General features: G+C 33.6%; 1 protein-coding gene across 3 annotated transcripts in view; it reads right to left on the minus strand.

The window, feature by feature from the left end:
• The window catches only part of LRBA (LPS responsive beige-like anchor protein), a 737,558-nt gene that overhangs the window by 526,395 nt on the left and 196,556 nt on the right, over positions 1–14,607 (minus strand). For all 3 annotated transcript variants that reach the window (XM_027597848.2, XM_027597846.2, XM_027597847.2), the window contains 4 exons: positions 12,371–12,498; positions 11,762–11,869; positions 8,240–8,399; positions 4,825–5,272 (listed from right to left, as the gene is read on the minus strand). In XM_027597848.2, the coding sequence (XP_027453649.2) occupies positions 4,825–5,272; positions 8,240–8,399; positions 11,762–11,869; positions 12,371–12,498 (844 nt within the window). The remainder of the gene's footprint in view (positions 1–4,824; positions 5,273–8,239; positions 8,400–11,761; positions 11,870–12,370; positions 12,499–14,607) is intronic.

The following is a 14,607-nucleotide window of genomic DNA, read 5'->3' on the forward strand; positions in this document are numbered from 1 at the left end:
AACTTTAATAAAAAGCACTTCAAACTTTCTGGCATAAAGAATTTGTAAGACAGATACGACTTTTAGTTTTAAAGCTAACTTTCCAAACTTTCAATTAAAAACCAAATATTAAAGTATAAAATTTTACATAATTTTTTTAAAGATTTAAACATTTATTTACTTTTGTGGGAGGAGAGAGAGAGAGAACTCATGAGGGGGAGGGCAGAGGGAGAGGAAGAGAAGCAGACTCCCCACTGAGCACAGAGCCCTACCCAGGGCTCAATCCCAAGACCCTGAGATCATGACCTGAGCCAAAATCAAGAGTTGGATGCTTACCCAACTGAGCCACCCAGGCGCCCCACATATTATAATTTTCTTTACAAACTCACTGACTTTAATGAATAATTAGTATCTGTAAGGTACTACACTTAGAATATATATGAATTATTTATAACAATCCATGAATTAAATTAAGAACTACATATTATCATCCCCAAAAAACAGATGACAAAGAAGTAATTTTCCTAACATTCCACATACAGAAAGTGTAAACACTGCGGACTTTTTTAAAAATATGAACAAGGGAGACTTCTGTGAAAGTTTCTTTTTGTCACAAAAAAGAGCAAATGTCTTCCAGATCACTAAGGCTCAGAAGTTCCATTTCAGAACCGTATCAGTTTCAAATATCATAAACTTTCACATAAATGCTATTTTATTTAACATGCAAATAGTTCACTAAAGGAGAAAAGAGCATTTTAACCCTAGCACTTTACTCCCTAAGGATCTAATTGAAAAGCCAGACAAGCCCTTGAACTTTATCAAGATAAATCCCTGGCATCCACTAATCACCAGAGAGGATCTTCAAATTAGATAAGAGCAAGAACTTTGGCATGGGAATGAACACAAACACCTTGCCATCCACAGAGGCCCACAACCTGGCAGCCTTTCAGCAAGGTTCCACTCATGTAGCTGTTACTCTAAACTTTCCAGCTATTGCTTGGGAGTTGATAATTCTTAAGATATGAGGAGACTTGTGATTTCTGACACAGCATTCCAGAGATAAATACGTGATCAGAGGGATACTTTGAAATTCCCAAAGATATTCCACTGGCCTAAGCCTGCATGAAAATAGTTTTTCAAAAGGTGTCTCTTGCTAAGAAAAAGAAGGGGGGAAAAAACAAAGCACTTTGCTTGCCATCAGACAATATGTTAAGTGCATACCAGACATATAAGTTCCAAGTAACACCCTGAAAAATACTATCACAAAAATTCCCCTTTGTATTCTATTTCAATAAACCCCTTAATATGTATTACTGAGGCATGGTTTCCCTAAATAAGTTCATAACTCATTCACTGACGGCATCACTAAGGCACAGATTTAATTTCTACACATTTTTAAAAGAAAAAATGTCCCAATATTTTCAAATTGGGACATTTATAAGGAAACTCTCTTTGACTAGATTAGGAAGATATATTAAATTTAAAAATCTACCCTCACTTAAGTATTTGACTACTCAAACTAAGATTAATACAAAATTTAAATAATGAAAATTAAGAATATTTTAGATTAAAATAAAATAAAAAAGTAGAAAAAAATTCAGAATATCTTAAAAACTAGTTATTTACAACCTCTTCCCACCCTCAAAATACAGCCATTGCTATGAACAGTTTTATATACACCTTGAGGCATATGTGAACAGATATATCTATTTTTTAAAAAGATCATAAATCCAAACCATTTTGTACACTACTTTTTCATTTAATAATGTATCTACAATATCATTTTATATCAACAAATAGTGTTCTGCTTTTCTCACTTTAATGGCTGCATACTATTTACTATATGTATAGAACATATGGAACCAATCCTTCATAGATTGGCAACTATGTTTGCATAACACAGCCAAATGACAAGGTCTAGAATCAGTCATCCATGCTTCAAATCTTACTTCCACCATTTACTAGATTAAGAGCTTAATTACCTACTTAATTTCCCTGTGCCTCAGTTTCTTCATCTGTAAAGTAAGAATAAAAAATAGTATCTACCTTTGAACCTACCTACCTAAAAAATGCTTTTAGACTAGTCCTTCACAGAGTAAAAGCTTAACTATGAAATTTCTCCAGCAGAAAATATTTTATACTTGCGTGTATCTTCTGATTTAATTTCTAGTAGAAATTAAGTTTACATATTTTAAATTTTAATACTGCCAATTTTCCCTCAAATAAATTGTATTAATATGCCCTCTCGACAATATAAAAGTGTTTTTTCATGCCCTCAGTAACACTAGGTATCATCTTTTAAACCTCTGCTAATTTAATCAAATTATCTCATGGTTATTTAAATTTTTATTTCCTTCATTATTAGTGATACAGACTGTCTGTACATTTGCATATTGAGTATTTATCTTCTTGTATATGAACTACCTGTTCCCATTATTTAATTTTTCTAGATTAGTCATTTTATTTATTTAACATTTTATATACACAAACACACACACACACGGAATATAATCCTTTTATCTGTAATATGTATTCCAAATATTTAGTGTCTATACATACACAACAGAAAGCAGCAATGCCTAAATGTCTTATTAGGTGGGATAGCTAGGTTCACATTTACTGAGTGATTTCTTCATGCTAAGCGTTATACATTAATATCTCGTCAATATAATTTCCCATCAATACATACATTCCCATCTGCTTTTTTTGGTCTTTTGTCTTTAGCTGTGTAGTATCACACTATTTAAGGATAAGGAAGCTGAAGCTCAGTGGGATAACTAGTCCAAATTTACTAATAAGTGATAGAGCCAGAACTCAAACTCAGTTTTGTCTGTTTTCTAGAATCAATACTTTAACTCCTATGTTATAAAGTCTATTAAAAAAAGAAAAAGACAGCGGAACTTAGCAGCCACTTGACCTGTAATGTCACAATATAAATATACCAATATGCTAATTACCCAGAATTTAGAATTTGTCAATCTCATCACACCAGCACATTGACCTCATCTTTAAACAGAGGTAGAAGGAACAAGATGACAAAGGATGATGGCAAAAATACTCTCCACTAAATTATATATGTCCCTGTGTTCTTTCAGAGCATCTTAATTACTATAAACAATTTTTACCAGCGGATATCTAGTGTTCCAACCCACAGCAAGTCTAAAGTAGAAAACTAGGAGATGAGAGGAAATAAAGAGAAGAGGAGGGCGCCTGGGTGGCCCAGTTGGTTAAGCGACTGCCTTCGGCTCAGGTCATGATCCTGGAGTCCCGGGATCGAGTCCCACATCGGGCTCCCTGCTCAGCAGTGAGTCTGCTGCTCCCTCGGATCCTCCCCCCTCTCATGCTCTCTCTATCTCATTCTCTCTCTCAAATAAATAAATAAAATCTTTAAAAAAAAAAAAAAAAAGAGAAGAGGAGACACAAAGAAATAAATGACAGAAGGAAATGGATGATGAGGATATGTCAGAAGAAAACAGAAACCAACTTGAAGGAATCTCACTGGCCAAATCAGAGACAATCTGAGCATCAACATAAAGCATAACAATCACAACAATAGATTATAACCTCCTGAATAAAATAGGAAACGATAAAGCCATAAAATGAACTGAATTCATTTGATCAGGATGATAGAGTTTCACAGTATCTCTTTACAAGAAGTACTTTAACAGTGGAGAATCCTAGAAAATATCACTTTAATAAATGATTAGAAAGAATATCAGCAGTAATAAAATAAAACCATGTGTGCCACCTGTTGGAATGCAATGAGAAGAAAAAGAGCCACTTCTGCAATTTTCCTGACAAAAATGCATTAACTTCAATATAATCCTAAAGAAACATTAGACAAATCTCAGGGAGATTCTACAAAACAGCTGGGCTATCATCTCCTAATGTCAAGATCATTAAATTCAAGGAAAGACTAAAGAACTGTTCTTCCAGATTAAAGGAGAATAGAGACACAACAAAATACAACACATAATTCTGAAATGGATCCTTCTACTATAAAGGGTATTATTAAGACAATTAGTGAAACTTAAAGGGTGTTTGAAGATTAGAAGGTAGTCTTATATCAGTATTAATTTCCTTATTTTGACTAATGTATTGTGGTTATGTAGAAAATATACAATAAAATATTCAAAGGGGATGGACTATCGTGTCAACTTCCTTTCAAATGACTCCAAAAAACAAAAGTTCTTTTAACTGGCATATAAAGTTCTCCAACTTCTCTGTAAGTTAGAGCTTATATCCAGATAAAAATAATGATGTTTGAAAAAGAGTATGTTTAACAACTCACTACATACATGTCTTATGGGTAGAATTTCAGAAAGTTTAGTAACATATAAAAAAATTTTTCAGGCACATTAGCAAAAGGTTTATTAGGCAGCAGAATAAAGTCAAGAATCTATAGTCGCTTTCTCAAGCTGTCAAGCTCTGAACACCTTGAATTCCTGAGTCTACTGGAATCCACAGATGCCCACCTTTTTTTTCCACAAAGGCTGGCACCATACTGGCAGCAAAAGAGTAGCCATTTGTAAGTAGAAGTGATTTCTAACTTGTAACAAACAAAATTATGTACCATACAACTTGCAAATGTAATATTAAAATTAAATACTAAAATTATTTTTAAATCATCTTATTGGTAGGATGAAAAATAAAAATTTTAATACCTTGTTGCCTACCTTCAAACCTCTTATACAACAAAAATATCCTTTTAATTTTTATAGACTAGATCAAAACATCCGTTTCTAATGTTGAAGCCACAAAATTTAAGAGTTAAATTCCTGTTTACCCTTTAAATACCTGTAATTTATAAATATAAGCAGACCAAAACAAGACTATTTACAGTACCTATCAAAAGATCTGAACTGCACAGATTGTTCAACAGATAGATCACCAAGAGCTCCAAGGCAGGCTGGTGGCAGAAGGGTAGGATCCACTGTGACTCCATCTCCTGGTATATTAACCAAGCTTCGAAGAATGTCCTTTACATTGACATTTTTTGAAACTGGAACTGACGGTGCAGCCTTGTTATCCAACTCACTTCCTCCATCATTTTTGGTTTCCTGAGATTTATTGACTTCTAAAGAAAGAGTGCACAGTGCCTCACTGATTGCATCTGGGCCTGCACTGACACTTGGAGGTACTATAGGAGGAGCTACATCCACACTGTTTCCTAAGCCAGCAGCTGTTTCTTCCCCAATGCCTGAGTCCCTCCTTCGAGTAGATGATGTGCTTTCAGATTCTTCCACTGACGCTGGTGTTAACGGACTAAATGCTGATGGTGTATTTTCTACATCTTACCCAGAAACAGAAGAAAAGAACAAAAAACACTTAGAACCAATTTTTAAAGGGTACATTCAGCCCTAACAGCCATCTATTATTTTATTTACTTTTTTAAGTTTTTATTTTAATTTCAGCTAGTTAACACAGTGTTATATTAGTTTCAGGTGTACAATGTAGTGATTCAACACTTCCATACATCACCCACATAACCCAGTGCTCATCATAACAAGTGTACTCCTTAATCCCCATCACCTATTGAACACATCCTACCATCTACTATTTTAAATTATGAAATATATGGCATGTTCTAAAAGGCAAAAATAAATTAAATAATCTATATAGTATACTGCGTTAGTATACCTATAATCAAAATAGATGCTTTAATAAAATGATGAGAATAAAAATAATAAATGATAACAAATGATCTGAGAAAAACCCACCAAACTGAATATAACATACCAATGGAAAGCAACACAAGGTTGAAAGCAATTGGCCTACAAGAAAAAATCCAAAATCCTTAGGATAAAATAAAGACTCTTCAATAATAGAAGTCTGCTAGAATGTAAACTTAATCAAGGCAAGGAATTTGTCTTCTTTAACACTTCATGTCCAGCACCTATAACAATGCCTGGGCTCACAATAATGCCTGGCAAGTAGTAGGTGGTCAGCAACTATTTATCAGATGACTATTCATTTCCAACTTTACCTCCTGCTACTCTTATACTTTACAACACCAAATTACTTGCAATCTGCTGAACACGGGACAATGTTTTGGGCTTCTGTGCCTTTATACATTGCCATTTCTTTGGGCATTAATTCTAAGATTTCTACCTCAAACAGTTTCTACCTGCTAAAAAAACATATCACTCCCATATGCAAGAATTCAATAATCTTTAACATCTAATTCAACACAGAGCATCACCTACTTTGTTTGACTTTCATTCCCTCTAATCCAGGCATTCACTGCATTCCAACAAAAATGCTCCATCTTGCTAGATCCAATGGTCACCAAAACCCTCCATCTTGCTAATTCCAATGGTCAGTTCTCAGTCCTAATAGTACTTGATACAGCAACAGCAAAGGATCATTCTCTCCAACTTGGTGATACTTTTTCACCTGGCTAATAGGACATCATACTCTTCCAGTTTTTCATCTATTACCTCACTGGTTGTTCCTTCTTAATTTCCTTCACTTCTTTTTCTCCTTGATTTCTTAAGTTGGAGGGACTTAGCACTTACCTTCCCTTTCAACATTTATTCCCTCAGTGATCTCATTCACTCTCAAACTTTTAAAACACTACTCTATCAACAACAACAAAATCAGACTTATTTTTAAGTGCCTACTCTACATCTTCTATGTCTAAAAGATACCTCAAACTCAACATGTTGAAAACTGAATTTATCTTTCCCTGAAAATGTTTCACTTTCAGTCTAACCAACTGCACTTTATAGTCATTCTTAACAACGTTCCATCTTTCACATATCCACAACTACTATTTTAAATCCTGTTCTCTCTACCATCAAAATATATCCAGAATCTTACTACTGCTTACCAGCCCTATAGCTACCAGTTACCACCTTAGTCCATCCCAAAATCCATTCTTTCCTGGATTATTGCAACATCCTCCCAACTGGTTGTGTTAGACTGTTACATTAATAATCCTTGGCCCATGCCTCCTCGTATTCACCCCCTTAAATGTGGGCTAGGCCTCACTTACTTTAACCAACAGAATGTGGCAGTGGGCCAGTTCTGTGCCCAATCTTTACAAAGGTCTGGCAGCTTGTGCATTTTTCAGAATCTCTGAACACCTCTGTAAACAAGCTGGCTACCTTACTGGAGAGAACATGTACAGTGACTACATGAAAAGATAGAGGGCCTCCAAACTAATGGTGGAACACCAAGGAATTTCAGCTAAGACCAAGTTGTCAAGGCCTCAGACATATAACATCAGCTGAGCTACTTCAAGTCAGTCAGCCTCAACTCTTGGAGCCATCCTAGCTAGGCAGTAGATATGAGTAGAAAAGCCATTTCAGACCCCAGCAAACATCATTTAGAGCAGGGATGAATTATCCCCATTGTGCCCTGTCCAAACCAAATTCACGGAATCATGATAACAAGATGAAAACAGTTATGGTTTTAGCCACTGGACTTCGAGGTAATATGTTACACAGCAGTACATAACAAAAACACTGGTTTTTTCCTTGCTCGCTAGAGTGTATTCTCCATACAGAATCCCAACTGTTATTTTTTTAAAAACAAGTCAATTGTAACTCCTGTCTCAAAACCCTCAAATAATTCTCTATTTTCCTTAGAGTAAAAATCCACACTACATTTCTCCTGGTCATTCCTAATATTCTTCTCTATTCGATTTTATCTTTTCTTAGTACTTACAACCTTCTAAAATACTATACAATTTACTTATTACCTGCACTTCTTTTCTATCTCCTCTCACTAGAATACAAGCTCCAAAAGAGCAGACAGTTTTTTCCTCTTTTGTTCATGAATATACCCAAGTACCCAGTAGGTACTAAATGAATGTTTGTTAAATAAATAAACCACTTCCACTGAGTGGTAGCTACTATTACAACTATAATAGCTGCTTCTCTAACTATACCTCTACAACCTGCAGCTACTTCTAGAACACTCCAGTTATTACAGTTTTTTGTTAACAAATCTGTCTCTTATAAAAGAAAATAATTTATTCTTCACAATAAATGCCAAAGCAAACAAAAATGTTTAACACTTAATTGCAAAGGATAACATTTTCTCACTTATGTTTTAACTAAAGAAGAGATATCGTCTCCCAATTGCAACTACCTACATGGTACTTAAATTAAACTGAAATATTTAGTTGTTAATTTAAAAATGTACACTCACACTTTATGCATAAATGGATTTAAATTCCAGAATCAGTATTTTAACTATTAGGTAATGTTCTACTTGAACTTTGAATGCCAGATAATAAGATATGGAAACTTACCAGGAAGTGATAAATTTCCACGTTCACTACCAGTTTCCTTAAATGACTGGTTACGGTTTTCATTTTGGGGTTCCAAAATGTCTCTATACTTTGAGACCATAAGAACAGAGATAAAGTATACAACTGCCAAGGCTAAAAACTGAGCTTGTTTGCTATCCTCCTGGGGAAAAAAAAAAATAGTTGATCATGGCACTATTAAATAAGATGTATCAATCTTATTTTACATGACATTTAAATTTAAAACATGGCCACAAATCTTTCATTATATGCAGAAAATAATAAATTCACCTTAGCAAAGATTAGACAAAGATTTTTGGAAAAAATGCCTGTAAATGAGAGGTTTTACTCTTGTGAAACATGGAAGGAGAATTGGGCTTGTTTTTGAAAATTAAGTAACTCAGTCTGAAGACATATGGCCCAATATACTTCATAAGATTAATCAAATAAGAAATTATCATTATATATGAGTAGTTATTTTTACTTCTAATCATAAGAATTAAAATATGCATAAAAAATCACGATTAACAATTTTCCTAAAAGACAAATATTCAAGGAAAAAAAAGTGAGGTAATCAGATACAGAACAGGACGCCAAAGGAATTCTAAGGAGTATTTTAAATAGTACAGACAACCAAGTGTCTAAGATTGCAAATACAGTGTCTGCCAGAAAGAAAAGGACAAACTAGATTGACCTCTACAAGAGACCAGGGCTTCATCTTAGCTCTACAGATCACCTACATATCTGTATACTGATGACCTCTTCATCTAATCAAATTCTCCATCTTCAAAGGGACCCTGAACACATCACTATTCTGATAACTTTGCAAAATAATTTAAAGGAAAAACTCAAACTTGTCCATCAAATTCTGAAAACTAAAGATACCCTGAATAACATAAGTTTAGGATAACGAAAGCAAAGAACACTGTTGCCTAGCAGATAAATAAATGGCAACCAATGGTGCAAATGAAGCTAAAAGTTAACCAGTATCAATGTGTTTGACACAATCAATTTCTGAGAAAGTATGAGATATCATGCTCTACCTGAACATTTCCACTTGATACAACTATGAGAAATATTTATAATCTGACAAGAATCTATGATACTCTTTATGTTCATATGCAAGATCTTATTAGTCTTGATAGAAAAGATAAATATACATTTTCCCTTTTTTATTAACCATTCCTTTTCTCTAGACACTCCTGTGTTCTCCTGCCACAGGATCCTGACACTATTATAAGAACTGTTCCTGATGATGGCAACATTTAAAACATAGGCAAATAATTTACTTGATATTAACTTTTTTTTTAAGATTTTATTTATTTATTTATTTGAGAAAGAGAGAAAGAGCATGAGCAGGGATAGGAGCAGAGGGAGAGGGACAAGCAGACTCTGCAGTGAGCGTGGAGCATGATGGCAGGGCTCCATGTCATGACCCTGAGATCATGACCTGAGCAGAAATCAAGAGTTGGATGCTTAACTGACTGAGCCACCTAGGCACCCATTGATCATAACTTCTTAATCTATTACAAATCATTTGTGCCTATCTAAATACTTATTTAGCCCATTTATATGTTCAATATTTACTTATTACAGTATGAAATTTATAGTGGAAGCTTTCTGTCCAAGAAGAAATATCCAATAGATCCATATGTTTAAGTCCTAAATTCCAAAATAAATTTGTTTTCAATTGACAGTAAGCTGTCACTTACTGAATGCTTACAATGATCAGGCACTATACTATACTTCAAACACATTCTTTAACCCATTTGAACAAGATAAGGACTAGAGAAATAATTTACCTAAAGACATAAAGTAAGTGAAAAAGCAAACATGAACTCAGATTAGAGTGATTAAAAAGTTCAGCACTTAACCTCAGAGTAATAATTTCTTTATATTGCCAATCTAAGGTCATTTCCTTTTTCATTAAAGTTTGCTAATGTTAAAAGAGCTTCTGGGACATAGTCTGAAAAACACTGTCTTTTTTCTAAAACTCCTACAAGGTGATTATAAAACTTTTTTAATTACAAAAAAAATTTATTACTTTCAGAAATTACATGTTAAACATAGAAGATATCTAATTCTTTATCCAAATAGCATAATATAAAAACTTGTTATAAAGTTCCAAAGAGCCAAATCATATAGAGCCAGGATGAGGAGTTTTTATTTCATTTTAAGTGCTATGGGAAGCCATTAGAGAATATTTCAAGCAAGAGTTATATTACCTATTATAGATTTTTAAAGATCACTGGAAGAAAAACAAAGCTATGGGGCAAGGGACTCAAAGAAAAAAAAGGGGGGAGAGAAAGCAGCAGTAGTATTTGGTCCTAAAATGAACCACAATCAGTGGGTTCTGAAAAAAAAAAAAAAAAAAAATTAATGGTTTCTTAATTAAAGGAATGATACAACTACCAAAAAGCAAAAAAATGGAGATCTAGGGAGGCAGTATACCTAATGCCTAAGATCAAAATTTCAAGAACCAGATTCCCTAGATCCTTAACCCACTTCCACCTCTTACTACTTGTGTGAACTTAAACAGATTATTTAACCTAATACTTCTATCTTTCTCATAGGATTATTGCATGAATTAAATGAAACAGAGCATCCAGTTGTATGCTTAAAACACAGTAAGCATTCAATAACTATTAACCATAGCTAATAACTATTAACTACTATTAACAAATTGTATATGTGTATAAAACTTAGTCAAGAACTCAAGAAAGGACTAAAACCCTACAAAAAGAGGAGCGAAAATTAAAAATTAAAATTATAAAGTTTATAAAAAACTTGCAGAACATTCAGTACTGAAGAGGCAGTGTATTCAATATTAACTAATAATATTACAAATGCTGATGAGTAGGATTACAAATAATTTTTATTTTCTTCTTTAGACTTTCTTATACAATTTTACAGTTTGTACGTAAAACTGGGCCATATATCAAAATCAACTAAAACAAACATTTTTTTAAAAATTAAAACCACCACACACACCATTTCATCATGTACCTTTGTATCGTAATTCTGTTCCTTTGAGGGGAAAAATATCCAATATTCAGTAAAAATAATATGCCATTCAGAATCTGAATATCATATTACTTTCAGAGTAGATTCTGGAGTTTAAGACTGCTGGGTTGGAATCCTATCATTTACTAGCTCTGTTAGCTGGAACAAATTATTCAAGCTCTCTGTGCCTCAGATTCCTCATTTATAAAATGGGAATTACAAAAGTATACAACTCAAGTCGTTGGGACATGTGAAGGGGACTTATATTGGGACTTAGGACATGTGAAGCACTTATAGTGCTTAATATGTGATAATATACTATTTTTAGTATTATTACTCTGATATATTAACTCACTTTCCAATATTCTAAGATTCTAAAATCACTGTCAAAAGAACTGGTTTCTAGCCCTTCTTATATCAAGTCAAATATTTTATATCACAAAGAGTTCTCACTCTCAATACTTTGACCTTGGAGGAAAGAAGTATCAGCTAAGAGTATGTGAAAGAAATACTGTAACTTACTATGTCTCTGAAGACAACTGCCCTAAGTCGATTAATATCCATGTCTTGTAGGAGCTTGTCAAAATCTCTTACTGGAGATATACCACCAGTTACAATGTCCACTGGACTCTATTTAAGACAAAAAAAAAATATATATATATATATACACACACACACACACACACAATTATGTAGACTTTTAAAAAAATTAGCACAGTATTCCAAATACCAGGGGAGAAAAAGTTGTAACATTGGTTTCCCAGTTTTTTTTCCAACTTCCTTCTCCCTTCTTTTTTGGGGTACTGGAATAGAGGTGGGGGTTACAGAAAGGAGCCATAAAGGAAAACACAAACTGCATGTAACTTACCAAATACATGAAATACAAATTGACATATTCAAATACCAAAGACACAAGAAAAGTAAACATTTGGAAAAGCAGACAAGATTAAGTATAAGCAAATCTTTACTGTATATTTAAACACAAATATTTGAATGTTATATCCACAGACTAAAATAACTATTTTAGAACTTCTGTCAGATTTAACTTTATGTTGAAATGAACAAATAAATTTAAGATCTTAATCATAAAGTAAGAAGTACTTTATTTAATTAATTATCCTGTATGCTTACCTTTGCTGCAGACTTCCCCATGGGAATCAGGCTGTGCATTGTTTTCTGGCCTTTGGCTCCATCTCCTCTAGCTTTCAGTTGTGAATGCTGTTGACACTCTAAACAATTCCTTACTGCCACTGCACACACTGTAATTTATTTTAAGAAGAAGATTAGGCAAGAAAAGAAAATTTTATTTAAGATTTTGGAACTGATAAAAATCACCTACATAATACAATTTACATAAGCTTTTATTTGAAACAGATTACCTTCAGCAAATTCCTAAAATGCCCCTGGACTTTATCACCTAATGTTTGTTTTCTAAATTTGTTAGCTACTCTGTTAGGGCCCAGTGCTAAGAAAGAATCATTTCAGGAATCTTAATCAACAGGCCAGTGTTCCTTAGATAACACCTAAGCTAAACTAGAACGATCTTTTATTAAGGAAAAGTTAGGGAAGAAAAGAACTGAAAGAAAGGTGGAACAGAAAGCAAATCACATTGCCATGAACTAGTCTAGGATAACCTTCCATCACCTTCACCAAAGTAAAATAGTTAAACTTAAAACTCGCATATTTTCCTTATTATGTATCATTATAGCATGATATTAACAGAGACTGATAGAGGGTATAGCATTTATAGCAAATATTTACAGTATCTACATTTAACTGGCTTTCATTAAAACAATTTAAAAGGTGGGGGACAGTAAAGAGGCTATGATAATACCCCTCTAGTATTATGCTAAATGAAATAAGTCAGAATGAGAAAGACAAATACCATATAGTTCCACTCATAAGTGGAATCTAGAAAAAAGAATAAACAACAAGTACAGTCAGGCCTATAAACACAGGAAATAAACTGATGGGTACCAGAGGGGAGAGTGGTAGGAGGTGGGCAAAACGGGTGAAGGGGAGAGAGAGAGATATAGGCCTCCAGTTACAGCATGAGTAAGTCGAGGGAATAAAAACAGAACATAAGGAATACAGTCAATGATACTGTAACAGCAATATAACTGGACTCAGCCTCATGTACAAACCTTTCAACTCACTAAGTTGTGTAACTGAAACTAACGTAACACGTAACATTGTGTGTCAACCATACTCAAAATAATAATTTTCTCTGATAGAAACCAGTATATTTGTAAGCCAAAGGATCCCCAAATCTTTGTTCAAGATTTGATGTTTCAGTAATTACTACCAGATATTAACCTTTTTTGTTGTTTTTGACTGACTGAACACTTTCACAAATACTGTACTCTTAAAACGGTGATCTTCTCTGAGCATAAATCTTGTAGCATTCATGTTATATATAATTATGAACTATTACAGTCTTTAATAGCATTGTTTGCTAACCACTGAAAGAGTTATGTAAATTCCAGAATTTGGTTGTAACATTTACAACTTAAAATAAGTAGTAAATTAAATGCATCACCTGTTCAAAAAAACAATTACCTCTCTATATGTCTCCCCAGTCAGGCAATTACTCAGGTTATTTAGAAATTTTGAGGTTTAAATGATGAATTGGGTAATGCAAAAGTGATTATGAATTGCTTGATATCATGTAAATCATCTTAATTCCCAATCAAATCAGTAGAACTCAGAGTATGTGAACTGAACAAGAGTAGGAGAACAAATTAGGGACAAAATACCAAACTTCTATGTGGACTCTAAGTACCACCAGACTGTCATATGGCTAGCAGACATAGAATTGAGAAGAAAAGTATTCAGAAAGTTGCAAGAGAACAACAAAAGTTAGGGAAAAGGAAGAACTACAGTGAGGGAAGGAGGAAGAGAGAATATGGAATACTACTCCGTCAAATTTAAAATCAGGCCCAGAAAAACAACTTTTGCACTACTTTTGTCCCAGGGTGCATAAAATCAAGTTTGGGTATCACAAAGTTAAAAACTATGCCATATTCATCAGTCTCAGTAGTACAAGTTACTCTTATTGTTGCCATCCTGCCTTCTTATCTCCAACCTCAGAAAAGAACAAGAGGAGGCCAGGGATCAAATATTTGGATTGTTCACCAAGGTAACCATACTCTATTAAAGAGATCTTGAACAAGTCATTTTCTGAATCTCACTTGCATATATAAGAAGACATGGTGTTGGGGTAGATTAAATCATGAAAATTAGGGAGATAGAGTATTTCCCTAATTTCTGAATTTAAGGCTTAAGTACAGTGAAATACTAATAGTGCAGCCTTGTACTTTTAATTCCAGAAATATACTCTTTATAGAAAAGTGGCAAAGTTTAAAAAA

The sequence above is a fragment of the Zalophus californianus genome, chromosome 2 (assembly GCF_009762305.2).
Source record: "Zalophus californianus isolate mZalCal1 chromosome 2, mZalCal1.pri.v2, whole genome shotgun sequence".
NCBI classification, from domain to species: Eukaryota; Metazoa; Chordata; class Mammalia; order Carnivora; family Otariidae; genus Zalophus; species Zalophus californianus.